This window comes from Labrus mixtus, chromosome 10 (assembly GCF_963584025.1).
Source record: "Labrus mixtus chromosome 10, fLabMix1.1, whole genome shotgun sequence".
Classification (NCBI taxonomy): Eukaryota; Metazoa; Chordata; class Actinopteri; order Labriformes; family Labridae; genus Labrus; species Labrus mixtus.
The window spans coordinates 17,311,789-17,338,968 of record NC_083621.1 but is presented as its reverse complement, the minus strand read 5'-3'; the positions used below and the strand labels follow the sequence as shown (position 1 = coordinate 17,338,968).

The 27,180-nt window shown below is 38.5% G+C and overlaps 1 protein-coding gene across 2 annotated transcripts in view; it reads left to right on the top strand.

Moving 5' to 3' along the window:
• The first annotated feature begins 1,876 nt into the window (after nt 1-1,876).
• slc36a1 (solute carrier family 36 member 1) overlaps nt 1,877-27,180 on the top strand; it is a 39,359-nt gene continuing 14,055 nt past the window's right edge. The window contains exons 1-10 of one of the 2 annotated variants that reach the window (XM_061048572.1): nt 1,877-2,005; nt 5,543-5,657; nt 5,801-5,891; nt 6,847-6,935; nt 8,855-8,944; nt 9,479-9,563; nt 10,624-10,851; nt 13,869-13,967; nt 15,898-16,064; nt 18,504-18,673. In XM_061048572.1, coding sequence (XP_060904555.1) covers nt 1,969-2,005; nt 5,543-5,657; nt 5,801-5,891; nt 6,847-6,935; nt 8,855-8,944; nt 9,479-9,563; nt 10,624-10,851; nt 13,869-13,967; nt 15,898-16,064; nt 18,504-18,673 — 1,171 coding nt within the window. In that variant the 5' untranslated portion in view covers nt 1,877-1,968. Of the gene's footprint in view, nt 2,006-4,020; nt 4,155-5,542; nt 5,658-5,800; nt 5,892-6,846; nt 6,936-8,854; nt 8,945-9,478; nt 9,564-10,623; nt 10,852-13,868; nt 13,968-15,897; nt 16,065-18,503; nt 18,674-27,180 lie in introns of those variants that run through there. The other variant, XM_061048573.1, reaches the window with a different exon arrangement.

The window sequence follows — 27,180 nt, the reverse complement described above, 5'->3', positions numbered from 1 at the left end:
ACAACTCAGCCTGTCAATCCCTAAGCTGCCAGAGCCTTGATCATTATATCTTCTTCCTTAACCTTGGTCTTTTACTCGATTGAAATTAGAGTCTCCTCATAATCACATACTGTAAATCCTTTCCTGAGTAACGGGGCCTTATTATAATTCATGTATATTAGATGCCTTGTTGTTCAAATACAAGTGAAGCCTCAAGCCTTAATGAACATTTTCAAATGCATTTTTAGTTTTTTGAGTCGAGAATGCTTAGTTTCTTTTGAGGCTACTCATAGTGATTATGATTGAAACAAACCCATTAGAGTGATCCCAGATACCTAGTCAGAATCTTCAAATGTATTTTTGTAAAACCATTCGAAAATTTTCTTTATTCTGATATAATACGGAGAAAATTGAAAACTGAGAATATTCTAAAATTCAAGGAGCTTAAATCAATCTTGGGAGAAAATATTTCCTTAAACATTTTTTTTTTATCCCTCATTAGATTTGTGTCTTGAATCTTGAATCAATCAATCATTATTTGTATGGCACCAATTCATAACAAGTGTAATCTCAAGACGCTTTAAGAGCATCTGCGATAATATTCAGGCAGGATTTCTCTTTTGCATTCCTCGCGTTCCTGTTGTCCACACCTTTGTGGCACTGAGGTGGAGGTCGAAACAGTCCGTTCATGAATGAGGACGCCGGTGGTTGTGGGGACGACACAGTCCGATGGTGGTGGCTGGGCGTCGCGTAATTGAAAAAGATCAAATAATTGAGAATTTAGCATTAAGGAGAATAGTTATTTGCAGCTTAAATTTATCTTAATATTGTTTTATAGCCTTCTTCTCAGTGAGAAGTGAGCTTACAGGTTTCTCCTTGTGGCTAAGCAGGCTGCACCTCCCTCAGAGACCATAAAACAGCTCGCCTGTATGTCAGACAATTTCCATGCTAACTGAATTTGATCATATTACGATTTTCCAGATTTTTCCATATAATCCCAAAAAGCCTTTACTAAATAGATGGGACTTATTATGATGACCTGTTTATTAGATGACCAGTGAAGTTAACGGTTTCTTCCCTGGTTGTTTGTACAGTACTGCAACATTACACCATAAAAACACATTTTCAACTATAGTGTTAGCTAAAAGGGGGATATTCTAATTTCTTTTGTAATGACGGAATTGTTGAATGTTTGCAGAGTTCAAGTTTGCCTCTTAAAACTTCTTATTTTGTTCCAGATCCTTAGAAAATTATTTTTGCCGTATAATACTGAGAAGAAAAAAATTCAAGGAGCTTAAACCGGTCTTTGGAAAATTCCAAAGTACTTCCTTGAAAACCAACATATGGGGTTTATTATGCTTGGTTTAATTTCCATCGTAAATAGATTTCAAGGGAGGGTTAGAAAACTAGAAAGCACAAACATGGAGACATTCTATCCATAAGAAAAATACACAGAAACAACGGCTGGCTGAAAATGAGTGATTAGGGAACTGCTTGGGTGATTTATTTCCAGCAGAAATACCAAATTTCTGCATGTTTGATGAGCGTTTTATATCTTTGTAATTCAATATTTGGGGGTTGGGATCTGTTTAATGATTGACTCTTTCATGTTGGGAAACTGATGGAAATATGTATTATTACTTACTTATTATACTCATAAAGGGAAATATTACAGGCATCCTTATTCTAGTTTTTAAATATAACATTTTTAAATTGCCCACTCCTTTGCACTCTGAAATTTAAAATTTTTATTTACAAATGCTAACAACTGAATCAAAGAAGCAACACGTCACTAAACGCCATGAAGATCCGCCCGTGTAACTTCCATTCACTGAATTAATGTTTAAAGGTTTATTTGATGATGTTGAATCTTACACTGATATATTTATTTTTGTAGTGCAAAGCTGTCAATGCTGGACTCTTTGACCTCCCAGCATTACGATCTGTGAGGCTGGGGGAGACGACACCCAGCCAACAACCCGTCCCAACATGATGGCCTCCAGTGATGTGGACACTAGAGGTGAAGGTATGTCAAACATGTGCATTGTTTTTGTCAGTACATTATAATGGGAAATAACACAACTCTGGGTATGGCACACACTTTATATCCACCATAATCTAAAGTAGACTCAGTGGGATTATATGTAAGCCTAGTTGGATGTTTGACAGAGAATCATTAAAGCAGCTTTAATGTCTAATTAATTTGGCAGGATGTCACAACAAAGGATTAAAACACATTTTGATTAATGTACAGCAGCTGTCATTTATTTTCTCCATAAAGTAAAGTAAAGCCTGGCGTAGACAAGGGGTCATAGAAAAGCCTCGGGGGAATCCCCAGATAGTCCGGCTTGACCTGAGAACTCACACTTTACAAGTTACATTGGGATGGAGCATACACAATTGTCAATGGAAAACTCAGAGGGGGGTTTGAAGTCAGATCTACATATTTTCATTTCAGTTGCCTCCTATGCACGGCTCAAATATGCACACCGTCAAAAACGCTTGCTCTCACTCACTCACTCACTCACTCACTCTCACACACACACACACACACACACACACACACACACACACACACACACACACACACACACACACACACACACAATCTGCATCAACAATAAACACATGCTTTCTAGCTGCTTAATCGTAACTAATATTCCCTGTCAGCTGGAGGTCCGCAGTTGTTTCTTGCCAATGTTTCTCTCATGATAGGAGGGGGACGACAGATTAAACAGGCAATCCTGTTGTTGCCATGGTGATTTTAAAAGTTGTCTGTCAGTTTGTGAAGGCCCAATCAGGAAAAAAGTCCCAGAGTTGGGGAATCAGCTTTGCTCTGCGTCTATCTTTCAATATAACAGAAAATCATCTGACTAGTCGGGAACAGCAGTTTGGGCCGTTATTGGCCGTTGTGACTCAGTGTACACTGAACAATTTACCACTTGACTCAAAAATCAGGTCTTAATTTGACGAAAATTGTACAGTATATGCCCAGCTTCACTCAAATATCCTTTACTTATAATCTGTATTGTTACAGAGAGCAGTTCATTTTCAGCCATGCATATTTGTGTTGGTAAAACACACCCTGCAAATACACTGCCTGGCCAAAAAAAAAGTCGCCACCAAAAATAAAGATCACACACTCTAATATTTCGTTGGAGCGCCTTTAGCTTTGATTACTGCACGCACTCGCTGTGGCATTGTTTCGATAAGCTTCTGCAATGTCACAAGATTTATTTCCGTCCAGTGTTGCATTCATTTTTCAACAATAAATTGTATTGATGATGGGAGAGTCGGACCACTGCGCAAAAGTCTTCTCCAGGACATCCCAAAGATTCTCAATGGGGTTAAGGTCTGGACTCTGTGGTGGCCAATCCATGTGTGAAAATGATGTCTCATGCACCCTGAACCACTCTTTCACAATTTGAGCCCGATAAATCCTGGCATTGTCATCTTGGAATATGCCCGTGCCATCAGGGAAGAAAAAATCCATTGGTGGAATAACCTGGTCATTCATGGTCAGCTGACCTCATTCTTTGGGCACATAATGTTGCTGAACCTGACCAACTGCAGCAACCCCAGATCATAGCAGTGCCCCCACAGGCTTGTACAGTAGGCACTAGGCATGATGGGTGCATCACTTCATCTGCCTCTCTTCTTACCCTGATCACCCTGGAACAGGGTAAATCTTCCTTCTAGTTTTTAATAATGTGTTGGACAGTTCTTAACCCAATTTTAGTAGTTTCTGCAATCTCCTTAGATGTTTTCTCTGCTTGATGCATGCCAATGATTTGACCCTTCTCAAACAGACTTAACATCTTTTCCACAACCACAGGATGGGTCTTTAAACATAGTAGTTTAAGAAATGAGAAGCTACTCATTGCATCAGTTGGGGTTAAATAACTTGTTGCCAGCTGAAAGATAATCGCCCATGCAGTTATTATCCAATGGGAGGCTCTTACCTATTTGCTTAGTTAAATCCAGGTGGCGACTTATGGACAGGCAGTCTATTTGCCTTTTCAACTGCAAACCAGAAAGTCAGCTTATAACTCCATCCTGCAGATGTGCAACCCTTAGTTAACTTCCTGCCCTCTCCAGGACCTGTGTTTGGATTTACTTGACTGACACTCCCAGCTACTTAAAGCTCACCAGTGCTCTGTTTGATGATCTGTTAGGTAGGTCAGACTCGGCTCAGCCAGCCATTTTTGGATATAATATGTATGGTGTATGCATGCTCTGCTGAACTTTAAATTGAACCTCCTGTACTTATCAGTGTTTCCCCTACCATTATATTGGGGGGCGGCCCGCCCCCCAATATAATGGTAGGGGACACCAAGATTCCTTCAAGTGTTTGTGTTGTCGTGTCGCCGTGTCGGCATGTCGGCTTGTCCCCACCCCCCCAGCGCTGTAAACCTAGGGGAAACACTGCTTATACATCAGTGTTTTGTTGTGTAGTTGTCAGGAGTGATCTCAGAGTTCAGCCGAGTGATTTTTAAACACAGGGCTTTGTGATTTAAAGACGGGCCTGTTTCATTTCAGTATTCGTTTTCACACAGTGAGTAGACATTTAGCCTGCTGATGCAACAATGAACGCTCTGCTCTTCATCTCTCCTTCACTGAAATATGCCCCCAGTTCTTCTCTGATGGTTAAGGGTAACAAGAGTCATGAGAGACTGAAGTAAATTCCACTGAAGCCAGCAGCCTGAGCGCTGTGTCTCAGATCAATAAACAAGCCGGTGGAAGGAGCTGACTACAGCAGCAGGGCTTTTGTTCAGTCCATGACATTTGTTTTGATTTAATTTCATGATAGACAGTTGTACCAAAAAGAAGTAATGTGTTTATTACTGTCAGTCAGCAGGTTCTAAGGACACACTTTTTGATAGAATCTCTCTATCAGATTTGGTCACAAGATGATTTTGATTCGTGCTTTGCCTAATGCACAGTGAGACCAAAGAGAAGCAAGATTAACGCAAGATAAAAAACAGTTAGATCAAAAACAAAGTAACACTCATACTGAGCTCGTACGGCATGTGAGCTGAAGATTTAATTCAAGACAAGAAAGTAAGAAACTGACATTAGACATCAAACAACAGTTTTAAACTAAATACTTTTTACTTATTTTCATTGCATTTAGTTCATAGATTCACAATAGGCTATCAACAAACAAAACCACCAAGACATCCAGTTTCAAACAGGAACATGTCAGTGGAATATGGGACACTCATGCTTTTTAGGGCAGATGTGGTTTCTGACTAATACCAGTTTGGATTGACTGATTAATTGCTGACTAATTGTTGCACAAATGTAAATATTATACATGATTTATGTGTATGCTTTTATCACTTGTGTTTATTTTGCAGTTGTTATAAGAAGCTGTTTAATGATTAAGTTTTAATTTCATTTCTGTCTTGTCATAAAACAGCCAACATTTAAATTGATGAAATAAACATCAATATAAATCTGCCAACATCTTAGACTGTAAAATCTCTCTTTTATGATGCTGCTGTTTACAACATGCAACACAGTTTTTTCCTCATATATTCTTGTGTTTCCCTCTTTGCAGGTTCTTTGCTCTCTGACCAAAATCCATCAGAAATGGATGCTCTCTGTCCTTCTCCTCCAGGACCTTCGAGACCTCAACGTAACTATGAGAGGATTGGTGAACGGACGGGGACCTCGTAAGTTTTAAAACTTGAATACGTACTGAACAGGAAGCAGTCATTAACAACGGAGTGTCTTCTGAATGAGTTGAAAATGTGATATAAACAAAGTTGATCTGGTCTTAACAGCAGATGTACGTTGTTTTCTTTTCCTTCTGCAGTTTTTGTCAGACTCTTATCCACTTGTTGAAAGGGAACATTGGTACGGGGCTGCTGGGTCTGCCTCTGGCTGTTAAGAATGCAGGTCTGGTGGTAAGTACACCGTTTATTATCTGATCATATCGGGTCACATTTCAGTTCTGGAGACACAGTATTAGATTCTGCTCTAACTCCTGTCAGATACTCATGATAAAATACAGATGTACTCAGGCTTGCTAGGCCACCTGCTGCAGAGCAACCCTCTCTTTCTGTGTTATTTTTTTGTGCATGAATCTATCAATAAGGTAGCAAGAAAGTAAATGCTCTTAAACAGCGATGGTTATATCATTCTTAATTAAATTTTTCACATGTACTTCTGATGTTCCAGGAGTGTTACTTACCAAGCTGTGACCTTGGTTCACAGAATTGTGTAGAGATCTGTGGTCGAGGTGTGAAACATTTACATGTCGCACCAAAGTGAAAGATTGTATTCAAAGCAGTGAGACAGCATGTAAGTGCTACATGATAAGAGACCATCTGTTCCCACAGTGCTCTTAAATAAAACAATAGACACCATTGTGAAAGTAAAAGGACAAGTTCATGAAACAGTCCAACAACATGATACTGCATCATTCTTATGCTTGACCTAGTTTGGTCCTGTCACACTCCTTCCTCTCTATAGCTGTGCACGTATTTTGTATGATCTCTTAAAGAGAACTTGAATTGATATACTGTATGTTATGTACTAGCATGAGTAAATAGTGTAATGCTGGAGTTGTTGCCACTGTTTTGTGTTTTTCTGATATGCAGCTCGTTGTCATGGCTACAACATATGTAATGTTTTAGTGTCAGTGCAGTTTATTTAATTGAATTAATTACTTAAGTTTACTAACTTGCTAATTTCTAATTTGTTTGCTTGCCATTTATGGTAGTTAAATACAAGAAAGGACCAAATATTTGGTTAGCTTGGAATTTTTTTTGTTTCAAGACAGCTATTGATATTTTTCGATTTTTACTAGAATCATATCTAAATTAAAAAGAAATGTGTCCTTTCTGCCCCTCTCTCCAGCTCGGACCTGTCAGCCTGCTGTGTATGGGAATCGTAGCAGTCCACTGTATGAGGATGCTGGTCCAATGTTCACACCACCTTGGTGCAAAGTAAGAAAAAAAGAACATAATGAAGCCGCACTTCATTAACAGACTTATAAAACAACTGTTGGCAATCAGTCTGCTCTTTTAACTGACTACCAGCAGGCTAAGTGGAGGGAAATGTCACTGAAATGTCAGACGTGAATAATGTCAATGCTTTCTAACAAAGCAAACAGGAAATCCTTCATCATGCACATGAGATTTAATAGACCAAAATGCATGATATTTGTATTTATCATGATGCACTGTAAACATGTATTTATATTTATTGGTGAATGTCACAATGGACTGCTATGACACAGGTGAGCAAAATACTCAACCTCTAGTTGCTCCAGATTGGCCAAACCTTTATTAATCAATGGTTAGGACAAAACCATTGGAGTAATGAAGGTTGAATGTATTCCTTGATAAATATTTTGATTAGGAAATAACATTGTTTCCTCAATAAAGTTACTTATATGAACCAAAAAAGTCAAATCCAAACCTAAGGATGTAATCATATTTGTTTTTATCACGGTGTTTCAAATTCATAATTTCTTGGTATTCTCTTCATTCCCTCACAGCAGGTCCACTGTGGCTGTTTGCTGCTTTATAATCTAACAGTGTATGCACCGTAAAACCAATGGCTTCTGCTAGGGTTGCCACATGTATACTTTGTTGTCCACTGTGCCAACAGAGACTGTGTGTTGTCACGGACAGATTAAACTCTACTTAGGTGTCTGTGTCTCTCCACCCTTTCCCCACTGTAATAAACAGCATATGGACACTGAGTTGACTGAGTGTTTGTCAGTCAACAAAGCAGTGATAATGTAACTGACCTGTTATCAGCTCCACCAGTCAAAACTGCTGCAGTAAATGTTGTCACAAGTCAAATTTAAAGCCACCCGATTATATAACTGAGTCAATAAACTCCTAGAATTATCCATTATCTGTTTAACAGCTGTTATTGTGTGACTATTGAGGTGATCATCACTCATATGCACTGCACCTTGTTCTCAGAGCTCCATTAGTGTGAGCTTCAGTGTGCGTTGCTTTTAAACAGTGTCTCCGTCCCACCCTTTGCCCTGTTCATGCAGGGACATACGCAAGCACTGCCCTGCAACACTAAAGAGGATTAAGCAGATAGAGAGCATGAATGACGAGCATGTACTACAGGCCTGCAGAAATAGATTCAACTGCACTTGTACTCTACTTACCCCTCATACTGTTTATCAATCCGAGAAATAAGAAAAATAATGTTTCAGGGATTTCGTTATTACAGAGCTTGATGCTTCACATCCTCTTCTTCACTCAGACATGCAGGAGCCACTGGTTGGATTTTCTGACAACACTACCCACAAGTATAAAGTAGTAAATCTACAAATGCCCATTATTATTAGCAGTTGTAATGAGCCACAGATTGAATTTAAAGATTTATTTTTGGGCTTTTTGTGCCTTTAATTGAGAGATAGGACAGTAGATAGAGTCGGAAATCAGGGAGAGAGAGAGTGGGGAATGACATGCGGGAAGGAGGCCACAGGCTGGATTCGAACCTGGGCCGCCTGCTTGGAAGACTACAGCCTCCATACATAGTAACCACTGCGCCACCAGCACCCCCACAGATTTAATTTAATTTTGAGTTTTTTATTTCATAATGTCATGCTTCCTTTGTTTCTGTCAAGGGTTTCCTGCAACTTTTATTTAATTCTTAGGAGGAGCAAATATATAGTACAAGTATCCTTATGTTAACATGCATACTTATACTTGGTGGTCTTCACTTCTATAGAGTTTGGCTTTTTAACATGGGCCTCTATGGGTTTACCTCGCTGTTGGAGAAGCCTCAAGTGGCCATGTCAGGAGCTGCAGTTATTTGCAATTCTGCATATCATTTTATCTGAACAAACAAATGAGATGTGAACTGAAAAATGTGACTTTGTGTTTCCCTCCAGAGTGAACAGGCCATTTCTGACGTATGGTGAAGCGATGCAGTATGGGATGGAAAACGTTTCATGGCTGAGGAGACAATCGCAGTGGGGAAAGTAAGACAAATGTTTCACCTACTACTGATCCCATCAAAACAAGAATACAACTCTGCTCAAATGTTTTCTCATCTTTTATCAACCCCCGCTCATGTTTTCTTTTTTGTGTGTTTATTTTCCTCAAATTATTATAAACCTGTACATTTTCAAGGAATCTTATACTTCAGGCCTAATGTTTACCAGTGCCCAGTTCAGTGAAGATATTTAGAGTTTAATTTCTCTAAAATACGGTAACTGCAAAACCTTGAATTGTGCAATATTAAGTAATAAAAAGCAGAAACATTTAAACGGCCAATTGAACACTTTTCAAACAAGAAAGTTTGGAATTTGTACAAAAAACTGTTCATTTTTCAAAATAAATACTTGAATTTATGTGGCACTTTTCAAAACAAAGTTTCCATGTTAAGACCATGTATTATAAGTAAGTAAGTGGATAAAGTTAATCTACATTGCACATTTGAAAACAAACAGAAAGATACAGAAACTCATTTTGTTCCCTTTATCTGACCTCTTCCCTTTTTTTGTCTCACTCAGACAGACTGTGAACTTGTTTCTAATCATCACCCAGCTCGGCTTCTGCTGCGTCTACTTTGTCTTCCTCAGCGACAATATCAAGCAGGTCATGATCACACACACACACACACACACACACACACACACACAGAGTGTGTAGGTTCAGTGAGTGCATGGTTTACAAACTCCAAACAAGATGTGAAGAAATAGATTTTAACTTCTCCAGCTCAAACATTCCTCCACTTGCTGTTGTTTATCTTTGGTTGTTGTGTGACCTTTGACCGGTGAACTTATCCCCCCCTATTGATCCTGTGTTGTAGATCTAACAATGTAACTTTGAATGTCACTCAAATTGTCACTGACTAACAGTGAATGTTTTCCCATGTGATATGAGACGAGAGTTATCGAAGACAAAGATGGCTTGCCCACTGCAGGGCTCCAATATTCCAGAAATGTATTTCACCAGGGTGACATTTCAAGCACACCTGCTCTTCGTCAGACTGAGATCTCATGTGGTTTTTCTGTGTTTGAATTTGATCTGGTCTCTAAATTCTGACCATTGGTCAAAGACTTTACCTGGAGAGAGCCCTTCTGTGTGTTAGTTTTTTACCACTAGATGGTAGCATCTGTCTACTCTGGTGGTCTCTATTCTTAAGCTGCAACATGAACTTTACCTGGCAGAATTTAATACTCTACTTTTCTTAAAACCTTTGCACTTTTATTTGTGGTTATTTTAAACACTGCCTGTTTTTAAACCTTTTTTTTTTTTTTTGTATTTTAAATTGTCAAATTGTCCCAAATCACAAAGTTGTCAACTGTATCAGTTAATCATGGAAGTACACACACTAAACATTTTGATCATGTGTTTTATCATTGTAACATAACTTAAACATCATCATTAACTTCTGATAACAATTTATATAAACATGAATAATCTAAAGAAGGTGACTTTCTGAACATGCAAACAACATGTAAAAAACCCAAACCATTTTAGTTGCTTGATAATTAAAATAACTAAGTCTGACCCCATCCAGTCAGTCACTGTTCTGATTTTTAAACACCTGGCCTGGATGAGGAATATTTTAGTCCCAGTAGTGACAATACTAAGAACTTACCCTCTTTCTCATTATAACATGATATTTTCCCTCTGTTCATGTCTTTTCCAGGTGGTTGAAGCAGCCAATGCCACCACCTTCAGCTGCCACATGAACCTCACCAACCAGACGCAAGTCCTGGTGCCGAGCTTCGACTCCCGTCTCTACATGCTCTGCTTCCTGCCCCCCTTCATCCTACTGGTCTTCACCCCCAACCTGAAGTACCTGGCTCCCCTCTCCCTGATGGCCAACCTGGTCATGACGGCCAGCCTGATCCTCATCTACTTCTACTCTCTGACCGTAAGCACCAGTTTTATCTCGTATCTCTTTCTCAGTTCAACCCTTTTTTAATTCAGAGAAGGTTTACTGACTTTAGCTCTACTCATCAGCATGGCCCTTTCTCTAAACTTTGTGTCAGGTCACAAAATACACTTAGTTAAACCAATTAACGCACCTTATGAATCTGCAGTCTGAATACAGCATACATCCAGTCTGCATGCAAATGCTCAACAGATAAAAATCCTTCTGTATTATATATTTGATCTAGGATTTGCATATTGAAGCCGAAGATTTTGCTTCTCCTGTATTATGACCACTTTGACGTCACAGTAGTAGAGTGAATATCTGTTTTGATGAGAAAACATTAAAGACTCTTTGTTCGACCCAATTCAAAAATGTTTAGTTCTCTGAAGAGGCATTTAAAAAGATATGAAACCTTTCTTTCTCCTGATCTGAAACTCTCTAGTTCTTCTGAGACACCAACAAAGTCAAATGACAACAAACAACAGAAGTAACAGCTGTGTCACAAAGACAGAGAATATTGGCAAGAACTGCAGGGACTTTCATATTACAACTGTATTCATGGCTCAGATAGTTAAAGAGATAATTAGATAACAAATACAGAGCATATTTTGTTTCTAGGTTTGAGCATGTTTACTATTACAAAATGCACTTTCCAGCTGCAGAAATCAACATCACAGTTGTCATTAACTTATTTTTAGTTTCAACTTAAAGCACCTGTGAGTAACTTTTGCATTGTATAGGTTTTGACGCCCACCTATGGACGAAGTGTGACAGCTTAATTCTTTGCTGATTTTGTAATGTATGTTATAGTACTGACAATTTGGTGTAATTGTGCGACTGCAGTTACAGTGAATAATATTGCAATTGTGATAGAGTTCAGTTGGTTTGGGGCACTGGTGGTTAGAGCGAGCGCCCCATGTATTGAAGCTATAGTCTTCCAAGCGGACGGCCCAGGTTCAAATCTGCGCGTGGCTCCTTTCCTGCATTTCATTCCCCACTCTCTCTCTCCCTGATTTCCGACTCTATCCACTGTCCTATCTCTCCATTAAAGGCACAAAAAGCCCAAAAATAAATCTTTAAAAAAACAAATAATGATAATTTTGTTTAACTACCAGCTAAAAACTCCCCACATGACATTAATGTAAAAGTTTGTATTTCTCTGATGTAGAAACATCAGCACAAAGAATAGTGATTGTTGTTTGCTGCTCTGGTGCCACGGGTATATTGTTGTCATGCACATCATTACATCTAATGCATCTAGGAATACATTTACCAACCAGTTTAATTTCTCTTGCAAAACCTGGTAGAGAAAAATCAAAGAACAGGTCCCTGTTTGATTCAGAGAAACATCTGGACGAGCTGAAAAAGTGCAGAATATTTGTTTAGCTATGTTTTTCAACAGAAAGTAAATGCATTGCATTGAATATCTGCAATTACTGCACACAGTGTAGTCATGAAAGTACTGTGGTGATTACGGTAGAGATTTACTGTGTGCAGCAGGACTATAAGCTATGAATATGTAATCACAGCAGTGATCTAATTTGACCTTTTCTCCACTTTCTTTTACAAGTAGCCCTTTTAAAGTGCGATTTTTCCCTCCCTGTGTATTATAATCCTTCTCTCTGTTTCCACTCTGCTGATTGGGTCCCCCAGGTTGTTAGTTGTTATGGATAACAGGACAACTGATAGTGACAGAGTCTGCAGATTACCTGGTTTCCTGTTATGGAGTATTTCATCATGCAGCGTCTGCCCTTTTACAGATATATAGCAGTCGTGTTCCCGGAGAAACGGCCTTGCCTTGAAAAAAAAAAGCAATTTCTTGCATCAGAAAGTGTACAAAGATTTAGCACTAAGTGATATATGTGGCCTGTGTGGTTTTTCTGGGGCTGATGGATCACCTGAGCAAGGAGTTTTTTGAGAAAGCTGGAGCATAAAGGCTACACGCACGACTAAAAACTTTTGGAATCGCTCCCTTATTTCGCTCCGTTTGATTTAATTCCTCTTTTTGGTTTCGAGCTCTGCAGTTAACCCCAAATATTAACGTGGTTCAACTTCTTACATGCCTGCTTCAATTTCCTTTTAATGACTGTACATCATGGCTGTAAAGTTTATACCCATCCGGCTGACTTTCATTTTAAGAGGAATATAAAATATGGCCATCCAAAGTGAAATCATAAAGAGGTTTCACCGTTATAGCAGAGGCATTGTCAGCAGCTGTAAGTCCAGCCGACTCTACTGATCCTCCCCCAAAAGATTCACTTAGTTTGAAGTTAGGCTGGGAGATTTATATTTATCACAGTTTTGCAAAATGCTGCCAGTTTAGAGAGTGTCCTGATGTTAAAGGAAACCTGAACAAAACAGAGTGTTAATCAGTTATCAGAATATAGTTTATTAACACATACATAATTTTTCTTTCACACATTTTCAAGTCTATATTCCTCTGTGATGAAAACATAATATAAAAAGTCATCCACTTTATTTTTCAAGTAGGACAGAAACTGCTAACTGATGAGCATTTCTAATTTTAATCCAGGCTGTTAGATATTGATTTATAAGAGATATAAGATTGGAAAACAGTCAGTCGTGTATCTAGACCTTTTTTTTTTTTTTGCCTAGAAGTAATCCACTCAGATTTGACCACAGAGACTTAGTATACAGTCTCTTATTCATTTCACAGTATTTACAGCCCTCCCTTTCTATTCTCTTATTTCACATTGACATATCAAAAAGGTAATCATATTAAATAACTTTGTTACAAGCAAATGTAATTTGCAACTAGTGGAAAACAAAACAAGCCCAACAGGCCAAGAAGCAACCTCGTCTCTGCACAAGGTGGTCTACCGTAATGTGATTATGAATTATACCAGTGGGGCTCTTACTGTAAATCTTATACATAATTAGATGTAGACTTGTAGACTGGTATTCAGAAATGACAAAGCAGCCAGTAGGATATGATCATTGATATGTATAGAATGTACAGTAAGTGTTTACATTTTTCTCTTATTTTCCTACAGAACATCCACTACCCCATCGACCTACCGAAGGTGGGCAGAGCTAAAGACTACCCTCTCTTCTTTGGGACGGCCATCTTCGCCTTCGAAGGGATCGGAGTGGTATGTGACCGGCCAATGATAACTTAAACTCATTTACATCTGATATTTATGTTCTAAACAATGCATACAGACCCACAAAACAGACACACACAGTTTAGGAGTGAAGTACTAAGTACTTGTACCTTGGGCCTGGTAACACAAATTTACTGGCCATAATAAGAAACCTGGCCATTGTTTAGAAACAACTGGGGTATTTGTATTATACAGAGTAGAAACAAAGAGAAGTTTAAAGAACCCATAAAGCTGCTCCCAGGAGAAGCTATAGAGCAGCAACCTAGAACAATACAAAGTCATTCACTTCTTCTTGTTCCTCTTTTTTTCTCCTTGTTTTTGTTTTTTTGTTATTCTTCTTCAACATATTCTTCACTTTACCTTAGTTTGCATTTGTCTTCTTGCTCTGCTGCTTATTTTTCTCCTGCCTGGTCGATCCCTTAACCTTCTCATTATTTTCCTTTCTTCTCTCTCTTCTTCTTCTTCTGTCTTCCTCTCAATCTTCTTTGCCGACATCGTCTTCTCCTACTTTTTCTTTTTCTTCCCTGGCCCCTTCTTCATCTTCAACCATGATGTTCTCCATTTAGTAGTTCCTTTTCTTGCTCTTGTTCTTCTTTTTCTACTTCTCCTTCTCTGTCTTCTTCCTCTGCTCTCTTCTCCTTCTTTTTCTTTTCTATATCTTTCTTCTTCTTCTTCCTCTTGTTTTATTTTTTAGTATTTTCTTCATATTCTTCTACTTCTTTCTCCCTCTTCTACTTATTCTGTTTTTTATTAGAATAATAATTAATGTGATTTTCTGGATACATTATAATGACTGGATTTGACAGAAGACATCATTAAGACCCTGCTTATATCTGGAACCAATTTGAGCTACACTATGATCATTATTCCTTTTTTCATTAAAATGTCTAATTCCTGATCCAGATAATATATTCAGGTACTTTCTTATATGCCATTTTTAAAAGGTTATCAGACATAATATGTATTTTATTTAATGTATTTTGGTTCTTTTGGCTGTTATGAGAGAAAAGTAGTTTGAAAGTAACAAAACTGGACCTGCATTGGCCTGGATTGGAGCTGGATGCCTGGATGCTCATTATGAATTCAAAACCATAAAAGAGAGTAAAGCTCACCTATTAAACTGTTTCACATACTTGACTCTGAAGTGTGGATCGGCCTCGTCATCCGTCATATTGCTCAGGCATTATTAGAATGTGTTGACGGTTTGTTGCAGGAGAGGTTTTTCATCCTGACTCCTGACCGTTACAGACAAATAAACATATTTCTCATAATCATGTGGAGACAGTACAAATTGGCCATTAGCATGCATCACACTGTACTCCAGCTTCACATAAAATACATTTGGAAGAATACATCTCAGTGATCAGCAGGCCGTTTAATCACTGGCAGTTGTTGCACATCTATCAGCGTGTTTTGCCCCGGCATGATCGTAAAAAACGCAGGAAACTTTTTTGTTGTTCTGCATTCAAGAGATGAAAAACTGCTTAAGCAAACTGGACATTAGCTAAGAGAGATAGTTAAGAACTTTACTGCCAAGCTGTGGAAAACGGTCTGCAACATGAACTGTTTTTCAATATAGTAAGATATGCTGATAAGAGATTTCTGCAGAAGTTTTCTCATTTGTATTCACTTAACAGCATCCAGACTGCTGAGAGAACACTGAACTTTCTCATATGTTGAAATGTCAACCCAAATTTAGCCTTCATTATAACGTCCAAAATCAAGACATGGCAGTCTGAGAGGAAGTGACATTTTAAAAATGAAAAGCTCACAGGAACCCTTTAAAGACACTTTTTAAAAAGTCTTTGGGCTCATGTTCAAATGTCAAGTGAAGAGGATGACCCACAAATGACTCGTTCTTTTGGTCCATTGTGCAGTTAACAGCGTGGTTGTGTCTCTTTCTCTGTGGGGTCTTCAGGTTCTTCCCCTTGAGAACAAGATGCAGAGGCCTCAGAGATTCATCCCCGTTCTGTATTCTGGGATGGGCATCGTCACGTTCCTCTACATCAGTCTGGGCACCATAGGATACATGTGCTTTGGAGAGCACATAGGAGGGAGCATCACTCTCAACCTGCCAAACTGTTGGTAAGATCACAGCAACATGCCTGGGGGCTGTAGTTATAAAGCTTCCTTCTGATTCTGATTCAAAGAGTTATTCCTAGTGATGAAATTCTAAGAAAATTCTTAGAATCATCTTGTTTTATTTCCCCTTAAAGTTAATGGTGCACTATGTAGATTTTGTATTGAAATTTGAAAGTTGGAGAAGTGAAACAATTATATGCTTTATTTTCTGAACTTAATACACAAACTGTTCGAAGAATAAAATGGCTCCCTGGAACACTGTTTGGAGCAGAAAAGGTGGCCAGGAGAGTTATGCTTTCACTGCTGCCAGACACCCACCATAACGTCCCGAGTAACATTTTATGTTTAAACAGTGTTCCAGGGACCAGATTTTTGTATTTGACAGTTTGTGTATAGAGTTATGAACATATACCACAGACACTTCTCCAACTTTCACATTTCTCTACCAAAACTCCACAGTGCACCTTTAAGACTAGAGCGTGGTAAACACAAAGAACTTTAAGAGCTCCTAAGGTGCAAACTGTGAGGAGTAGTTAGGAGGACTTTTAAGAAACTTAAGAATGACTCAAGCAGAGGAGAATGCAGCAAGACAACGGAGAGATAGGAGAAATATTCTCCAAAACTGAACAAAAGAGAGTTATTAAATGCTAGAGATTTTTTTAATCTCTATTCGACTCTGACATGTGTTTCCACCGCGAACGCCTTGTAAAAACAGCGATGTAAAAGTTTGCCTTTAGTGCTATTTCTCTGTTTTTGGTGAGACAAAAAGTTTGTTTTTTATTTAAATAAAAGGTTTGTATTTGTGGGGTTTTTCAATCTTAGTCCTGTTTTCTTTTTTTCTCTCCTATTTTTGGGTCTAAATGACAAATGGATAACAAAAGCTTTGACTTGCTTCCTCCGGTAGTTTGCTTCTGCCACCAATCAAAAGTTTTATTAGTGCATTTATTTTAATTGTTTATTAAAGTGTGTGACAATATTTTCAATTCCCCAATTTATTGCATCTCAATACCAACACAGAATTAAGGCTAGGAAAAGTGTTAGTCAAATTATTACTCTACACAGCATTTCCTGAAGGCTGGTGGTTGTTCAATCAAAGCTTTACACTAAAAGAGGCAACAGTAGTGCTGAATGGGAGTTGAATTTCTGTACAGTTTTCCTATGATGCCCTCTAGTGGTCAGCTTCAGTAGAACTACAAACTGTTTTAACAAGACAGTAGGACCATTTCAAAAATAATATTTATCTAACCATCTTATTGAGCCTGTTTTAATCCTTGTACTTTCTTTTTTCAGTTGTGTTTTTTGCACATTTAATTTTACTAAATTAGTTTGACTTTCAACAACTTTTCCCAAAGCTCAACTTGGGGGATTTCATCACAAAGGTTCTAGAAATCATGCACAGATGAAACCAATACGTGTGATTGTAATAAACAAAAGTCAAGCAGCTGTTTATGTTGTACTTTTGGTGCTTTATCTGGTCAAACGATGAAATATAAATTTGTAACAGTGATTTTTTTTTTTCAGACTAAGTTTTTGACTGAAAAGTTAACTCATCAGTTCTCATAAATGGGCTTTCCTGCTTTTGTGTATAACACTTTACCTGAGAATGTTTCCCATGTACGCACAAACCCAGACAGAGTTTCATGATTATCCGGGCCCGGTTTCTAAATAGATATTTTATATTATAATTAAACAAAAGCTTTGAATCTGTCTAATATTACTACTTTCACTTTGGGGCTCAGCACATGCAGACAGAGAGCTAATCTGAAATCTAAAAATCCAGACACACACATAAAGTAGGTTAGGAAATGAATCTTCACTTCACAAAGCAGACTTAACTTTACTGACAAATCTGTGGTGTGTGTCCTCTTCTCTAGTTCTCTGCAGTCCTGATTAACACCATTCATCTTTTATTCTGTGTGAAGGAAAAAAGCACAGGAACATTGTGTACTCATTTTCAGCTCATTTAGACTTTGAGGGATAATAAAGGTAGAAAACCAAACCCTCGGATTGGATGTGTCCGCTCATTACTTGTTAGTATATTCACAGCGGTAGGAGACAGATTGGCATTTAAAACGGTTGGACTGATGCCGCTAATTAGTAGAATAGCTTGTCTGTTCAATGATGTTGAAAACTCTGAGTCTATAATTACTGACATCTCAGTTTAAAAAGTGAGTTTGTTTTACAAGGACCACAAATTGATTCCTCTTCTTCTTGTAATATTTTTCCTCATTGATCTTAAACATGAAAATTAAGGCCTTGTGTTGATGCTTGTTTTGTTTTTGATGATCTGTTTTTGATTTGCTGCATTTCAGCACATTGAACAGATTCAAATATGATGATTAATGGATATTTGGCTGTTACTTTACTACTCAAATCCTTCTCATTTATTCTGTTTAATTGATGTGTCTCTGTCATTCTCTCCTCTTACCCGCTTGTTTCCAGGATGTACCAGGCCGTGAAGCTGCTCTACTGTTTTGGTATCTTCATCACCTTCGCCCTGCAGTTCTACGTACCAGCTGAGATTCTCATTCCACCAGTTTTGGCCCGTGTGTCGGAGAGGTGGGAGAAGCCCGTCGACCTTTTGCTCCGCACCCTGTTGGTCATCTTCACATGTAAGTAATCACCGAGCCTCATTTCTCTGTTGATCAAAGGGAACTTTTAATTCAGACTAGTCCACGAGTCTAAAGGGAAGAAAACCCTGTATCTGTGTTGTGCAGTCGTTATTGTTAGCTGTGTGATCTCTTCGGATCGAGCAGGATCACAGCGTATGCTAGTAAAGAATGTATAATCGGTTTGCCGGATGTGGTTAGCAGTGCTAACAGCCAGCCTTTGATCCCCTTTGTGTTTAACGTCCACATGCATGTGCTCATGTGGTTACACATTGATCCCTTTAATTGGTTATATGCTAGTTTAAGTGCTTAGCCATTAATGGCATAAAATAGCACAAACAACATTTCTGATACAGGAAGAGGCAGATCAGCAACACTCACATTAGCAAGGAAAAATTATGTTTAAGTATTTGTTTGGTGGCTTTTAGAGAGTGATGTAACGGCTGAAATAAGTCCATCAGTTTGGCTGCGGTGCATAGATGTTGGATGCTCTATGATGAGCCTTGCGTCATAGGCAGCATTCCCCTTTACCAGACTTCAAACCAGCTCTCTGATTATTTCCTCCTTCCGTCGGTTGTATGTTCTGATGCAGACACAGTGAAGTTCAGCAGAAAGCCTTCGTTTCAGGGCCCGTGCAGGAACAATAGATCAGTATCTGTTTTGTACTTCCTTCCTGGGTGCTGCAAAGCTTTTGAACTTACTTGTGTGGAGTTTCTTTTATTGTATTTTTTATTAGGTTCATTTAATAACAAAAAATGGAGCAGTGATAATCTGCATTCCAGCTGGCACTTTAAAGGGATCATAGCCAACAACAAAAAAAGCCTTCTTTTTAATGAGTCAACAAATGTGCAGACAAGCAGCTATTTCTTTAATAGCTCTACATGTATCTTTGTTTAAAAAAAAACTCACAGGGGGGTAAAAGTGCACGATAAAGTACTTTACTGGTGAAAATTGAAAAGAGGCATCCCCCTGGCATGAGGTTTTTTAAATGTACAGACAGCTTCAGATAGAGCTGTAGCCCTGAGATCAGAAGTCATGCTCAGACTGTTGTTGGTTTGAATCTGTGGTTGGAAGACGGCTTCTGAGGAGCCACTAAGTGATCATCGCTTCTTGATCAATAAGTTCCAGGTACTAAAGAGCCAGAGGAACTAATCAAGAATCATTAAGTCCTCAATGCACTTTGCTGTTCACAAGTCCTCCACATCTGGAGATTAGGCAAATCAGCTCGATTAGATAAAAAATAAGTTTATGATAAATTCTCTATTGATACAATATAGAGAATTTTCTAATATTTGGTGGAAAGACAAGACGGCGATACATTTTTAACGGAACTGCTTTTATAAGATGATTAGAACTTGTGTTTCCACCTGTGCTAACAGCATGTGAAACGAGCGAGCATCAGCGACAAAATCAGCTTGAGTCTATTGTTTACTATTGGAGTGTCCTAACTGCCTGCAAACAAAGTCAAAAATGTTTCAGCGTAGCGAGGCAAGGCGATTCTTGTCACGGGAAAATAAAGATATAGAGTTTTGATCCCCTTCCCTACTTCTGAGGGTTAAATGATATAATCAGCACATTTTGTATATAGTAGTTAAGTACTTTAATGTGTGAACAGAAAGTTTGCAATTAGGAAGTCAGAGCATTGGACTTGGCTGCAACTTTTATAGTCAATCCAGTCATCTGTATGTGAAACTGAAAGTACCTCTTTTAAAACCTACCTACTGTGTGTGTGTGTGTGTGTGTGTGTGTGTGTGTGTGTGTGTGTGTGTGTGTGTGTGTGTGTGTGTGTGTGTGTGTGTGTGTGTGTGTGTGTGTGTGTGTGTGTGTGTGTGTGTGTGTGTGTGTGTGTGTGTGTGTGTGTGTGTGTGTGTGTGTGTGTGTGTGTGTGTGTGTGTGTGTGTGTGTGTGTGTGTGTGTGTGTGTGTGTGTGTGTGTGTGTGTGTGTGTGTGTGTGTGTGTGTGTGTATAGCAGCTGCTCTTCAGGTATGTGTCTCAAGAGGTTATTTCACCTGTGTGTCTCAAGGAGTGTTTGTTGCTGAGAGATTTGTGTTCAACTGCAATCACATGTGTGTGTATCAAGTAGTGTGGGTGTGAGTGTGTGTGCCTTTTGGTGTCACGTGAATAGAAAAGAAACTCAGTAACTTACCAGCCACGTGTCGTGTCGGTACACACACACACACACACACACACACACACACACACTTCCCATCCGTTCTCCGTCCTCGCACAGTTTCAGGCAGCAGCACACGGTTCCCTGTAATAGCTCTGCCAGGCTATTTATAGCAGAAACAGTCCTCCAATTGCTATTGATTCCCATTCAGCGAGGACTGCTGATCCTTAAACTCTGTTTTTGTCACGTGTCTTCTGGTCCGATCGCTGTGATTCAGACAGGAGGTGCTGAGACACGTTGGGGGCAGACTTCTACCCAGTTAAAGATCATTATCAGTAACTCGACTCATTTGATAAAAATCAGAGCTGTCACAACAGCTTTAGCTTACAATTTCAAATGCTTAATAGCCATTTGATTTATGCAACCAACGCTTATAGTTTATGTTGTTAAGAACTGTTAAAGGTGTTGAAATGGGATCATTAAAATAATAGTATCAAACATGGTTGATTCAACATTGTTTAAAAAACACACATAATGAATATCAATATATTATTGTAGATATTTTTTGATACTCCAGAAGAAATTTGTTATGGATAAAGTGGATAATTTGTTTTTACACATAAGCTCATTTTGAGTAGATTTTCTTTTAAATTTCATGTTTTAGAGTTTCAACCAACATTTTACATTCTTAAAATCTCTACATGTTTTGCTAATGCCAGGGGAAAACATTCTTGAGGATTCAAAACTGTAACCATGGCTTATTATAATTTCATAATTTCAACAGAGATGGGACTTTTTGTGAAAGAGTAAGACGTTTTTAAAGCTGTTACATCATTCTCTTCTAAGCTATCTGATCTATTAACTAAAACTTTGAGGAGTTGCTTGTCTACCACTGCTGCTATCAGTCAGAGAGTTTGTACTGTTGTGTGACTGGTGATTCAAATAACCATAACACAAACACTGCAGCCAAAGTAAGTGCCTTAATGTATGTACGGTTTGTCAAATTTTTCAATGAAGTTTGGTGGCTTTGAAGAGAACGAAGTAAAGTAACAGTGTCCTGTTAAGACGGTCTTAAAGGGGGTACATCTAGCATCTGTAATCTCTCTCATGAGTGTCATGTATAACCAAAATGTGAAGAAAAAAAAAACAGTGATTCCTTGTGTCAATGTGGAGGTATTTTTAGACATAAAGTGGTTGGGGACCCGGGGCCACACCCAAAAGACATCAGAGGGGTTATGCAACCAGATTTCCCTGGAAACAACTCTCCCTTAGAAAGAGAGAAGGTCTCGGGTAGCGAGATAAGCATTTGGACTACCTTCCTCCACAAGAACCCTGAGCTGGAAAACCAATTAATATTTCAAAGTGCTTCCAATAAAAGCTACCAGTAAATAGTTTAATCAACTCCTCCCGCTCAACATGGTTTTTAAAACCAGTTGCTCGATTGATTCTTCCAGTGAGCCTGAATTTGATAACTTTTTTTTTTTTGTAGCAAAATGTGATGGATGGCACTAATTTAATTTGGGGATGGAAGGATTGCAAATTGCAAACTGACCCGCTGCTGTTAAAGAGAAAGAAGGCTAAATGAGGTCTTCTAAACAGCTTACTTTGTCAAAAACAAGGAACTGAAGGAGTAATTGAGTTCGCAGCAGGCACTCTGAAATCGATGAGCAAACTCGGAGTAATGAGGAGGATGGAAGCTCACGTTCACTCTTCAGTGTGTTTACAAAGAAGACGTGCAGACTTGGGTATCAAATCAGAAGCGTGGTGGTTTGTTGTCAGTAGCTCTCCATCCTTTTCTCATCAGCTTTAAATTCAAGGCAGCAGTCAAATTATTTTCAGCATTCTGTAGCACCGATATCAAATTAATTTCAATTAAATGATCACTGTATATCTTTGAGAAATTAATTTGTAGATAATATACATTACCCTTACATTAGCATATCTGTCTTTAGGTTACCTTTTCCTCCACCTTGTTTTAGTGTCTTCACAAACTTCTTAAATCGGTTCCTGTTTCCCTCCTTCTCACACACACCAGCTTGCCCAGCTACTGTCTTCCTTTCTCCTCGTGTATGTCTACTTAAAGTTTGAACTTTCTCCAATTCTGCTTTCGCAACAGCATGTGGGCCATGTGTGGAGGCAGCTTGTTGTTCAAACTTTTAGCAAGAAAAGTGTTGATTTGAAAAAAATAAAATAAAATGTTTCTTAAGATTTTCTTGCCAGATTTTAATTTATCATTATTTGTTGTCATGTTTAAGGTCTCTTAAATTTTCAACATCTGTTAAGATTAAAGAAATCTTTGAATGTGAGCTAAGATAGATCTGTCCCTCCAGTGTGCCTGAAAAAGCACATGCAGTCTGTAAAGAGTTTACTTATCAAACTTGGATTAATTGCTTCCTTGTTGTAAACTTACATCTGCTTGTTTGAAGTTTTCATCTATCTTCAATTAGGTCTATTTCCAAATCCTGTAATTGGTGCAGTGTTTGTTGGCAGTGTGCGATATGTAACATCTGAAGTCAACAATTGAATAGAGGGTTCACTTTCTGAAAAGGTGTTGTGTATCCTACCCACACACAGCAATGTTAAGTGCTTTGCATCGAAGCCTCAATTAAATGATGAATGTTAGGGCTGCAGTTCAAATCACATCACTCGAATGAGGAGGGAAATGTGAGGAGTTCATAGTTTTGCAGACTAATGTGGCGATCTCAGTGTGAGTGTGATACAGATGCTGGTTTCTTAGCACAAAGGAGTGCTTTAGGTATTCAGAAGGAAAACAGAGCAGGGAATAAGATGCACTTTGGAAGCAGGGACGTATATTGTAATAATTTATTAATTTAACTTTACTACAGAAATGTGCAATCCAACTCCAGGTATATGGCCGTGCAGTAATCAGACTTTGACAGATTCACAGTTCTACTTTGTGAAAATGTGAAATTAGGGTTTTCCACACTAGAAATGTCCAGCCTCAGTTCATTACCATTCCCTACTCGCCGCACTTCACATGGAGTTAAACCTCAAGTCACGGCAGACTCATTCAGTTAGAGAAGCGCAGCGCTTGTTAGCCGCAGGATCTTCATTTCCTATATTAGCTTTGATTGGAGCCTGTAGAGAATTATGCAGATGACATTTGACACACTCTATAGGTTTCTGCACATGCATGTTGAAAAGCTAATACAAGGGAATAAATGCATACATTCATGACTGCAGGTCATTTGCAAGGCAACGCAGGGTTTCATTGGCACGGAGCAAAGTGTGTGTTGAGAATGTAGAGACGGTGCAGCAACAAGAAAAGACGCTTCCAGAGGGATCCCATTGACGCATGCTTGAATGAAAGAGGCGAGGGACAGGGGACCGGAGGACGTCGTTGCTCCTACATGCATGTCTGCGAGTAGGAGATTGCTTTTAGTTTTGAATCGGAATACATGATGAGATTGAAGCAGTGCATTGTCGTTGGCGTATGTGTGGATCTTGAAGAGAATGCCTCTGAGAATCTTTGAATCGAGAGCAGATGTCATTTCTTGTCTGTCCGGAGGGAGAAGCTTTTGTCTTCAATGCCACTGTTGTGTTTTTAGCAATGTGCTTCTTTCTGCAGTGCAAGGTTATCTAAGTGTGCAGCGAAGAGAGAGACTGACTGTGCACAAGAAACAAAGCCCTGAACGGCTCTACACAGAGCAGGTGCATCTTCGCTTCAACAGATTGTTTCAGATCTTCTTCCAAATGTGGCAAAGAAATGAAGCAGAACTTCTTTTTTTCTTTTTTTCTTGTTTACTTTAACCAACCATACCTACAGATGGTATTTATACAATGATTGCTCCTGGACGTTTTTTTGGACCACACATCTACTGAAATCTTAGTAAAAAAAACTTCCAGAATAATACAAAACAAAGACATTAAACAACAATCAAATAAAATGCAAATTAAACATATTTCCATAGTATTTCTAACATCAGATGACACAACCTTTCTTAACCCCCAATATGTCAAGTGTTTAGACCTCTTACTGTACGTACACAGTATTTGTCCTTGCCTCCATCTTACAAAAATAAAAGGGAATGCAAATGAAGAGAAATATATACCTGAATCTGCTGGGAAATTAATTTGGATTCCATTGACAAAGTGTCCATATTGCATCACATTTTTTTATTATGTGTTTAATTTTTCCAAACTAAAGTTTATGCAAAGATTAAATCCAAGGAAATGAATATAAGGTTATAAAGGATTTACATAAAAACAGTTCAATCAACTCATCCTCAATGAGCTATCACACCATCATGATATGACTATTTAGTACCATACAGTACATACAACACCAAATAATGCAATGAAAGGGTGAAGAGACCGGGGAAGTATTGTGCAATTAAAGGTTTCCAGCCCTTTGAATGCTTTTGCATTGGCCAATTCCAATAAATAATTTAAGGTTGGATAACAATGTGCTGAACCAATTGCAAGAGATATATTTACCCTTTTCAGTGTTTTCAGTGTTTATTCCCTTATTTCATCAGATATTTTCCCTGTCCCCCTCTCAGGTTTTTAAAAAAAAAGAAAACATGCCTTTAGACAAAGTGAGCTTACAGGATTTAAGAGTGTTCAAACAGGTCACAGACACACTAAACCTCAAACTGTGACATCCAAGAAAGACTTGTGTGATATAGGAAAGAGTAGCAGAGCTGTAACATTTGCTTGAAGGTCGTTTCATCTTAAAAGTTCCGAAAGAGAGGGAACATTCAAGTGAATAGGTGCTTAAGTTTTAGATGTCTCATATTTTGTTTTACACTCAGTTTGTCTCTGCTTAATGGGAGATCATTCAGCCAACAAAACATCTTTGTGTGGATCTATGTTGTCAAAGTGGTGGAAAATGTCACAGTGCGTTGAGTATTGACAGATGTTTGGGAAGTTATTTTGTTGTCATGATAGTACTGAGGAGAGCTGATATGTAAAAAGAGGCATGCATTACCGTTTTCAGTTGTTTCAATAAAAAACCCTCTTTTCCATCAGTGGCTTCAGTTTGAGCTAAAGCAGTCAGATAGGAGGTAAAAGAGAAAATGACTGTGCGACTGTCTCTCTGTTCAGCTGTGCTCTGACTCATGCTCCAGCTGGAAAGGTCAGTTCATTTCAATGCAGGGAGATCTCTTTTGAAGTGAACTCTTTTCTAATTTAGCTGAGGAGCTTACTTTTACTGTTACTGTTGCTTTGGATCAGAGAGCCTCTCAGTGGCAGCTGTAGAATTGCTACATGACTTGTTCTTGTTTCTTGCAGATTTATGTACGTTGATACAGTTATGTTACAGGGTTCAACAAGGTTTGCCAAAGGTCGAGTCCTTTGATTGAGGTTTGATCAGCCTATAAACTTCAAATGGGAACTTAAATTCTCAACAGTGAGCGGGCTCGTAGAGCTGCATTAAGTGAGTCTTGTCAACCGTATATAATGATGATAGAGTGTAGTCTGGACTTTTATATGAAAAGTGCCATAAGATAAAATCCCTTACAGAAGACTTTTCTCTTTTTCACATGATAATGTGTTGCAAAATATGGTCTTAGATGGAAAATATCTTACATGTGTATACTAATGCGTCAAGTTATCAGACGTTTAAATGTCAATACAATACCAAAAAAACCAAACAGTATTGAAACCTGTAATGATACCACAGCAACCAAAATAGAAGTCCTAGGCACCTGTATTTAGGTAATTTCTTGTTTTTATTTCATAGAAAACATAGAAGCAAACTCCTTCACATTTTCTGAATTGTACAACTATGTACGTTGCCATGTACGTCACCTCCTTTAGTCTGTCTGTACGGACATAAACGTAACCTTTCCATGAAGGAGATGCCGAAAAGACTTGAGAAATACTATTATTTCAGTACATTTGAATGGACCACAGCTGCTCTCTCTCGTATAACAGACTGTTTAATTTAAAAACATGTAGTATCAGTGGGGAAAAAGGTCACTGAATACTTTAATGACCACCCCATCACCCTATACAAATAAACTGTCTTTACTGGTGGCAAATAGAGTTCTTAAACTTCCTGAATCTTGATAAACAATATCTCCCATTTGGATTGTGAATACTTGTGTAATAGCATTTACCAGCCAAGTGTAGGTGTTACTCAAGGCAAGGGGACGTGTCATAGGATAAAGACCCGTACATCGCTTGGGGGAGCTGTCTGGGGAAATGGATGGGTCAAAATTTCACCTAGATCGGATGATGATGGGACACCAGAAGACCCCTGCAGTAACAGATGGGTGATGTCACTCAGGCTCTGTCCATTAATATTTACAGTCTGTGTTAAAATCTCATAATAGCATTCATTACTACATATAAACTTGTGTGAAGGGCTTAAACAGTGCAGCAACACAATAACTCTTAAAGTCCATGTGTTTAAATGCAAATTTCAAAATAAGCA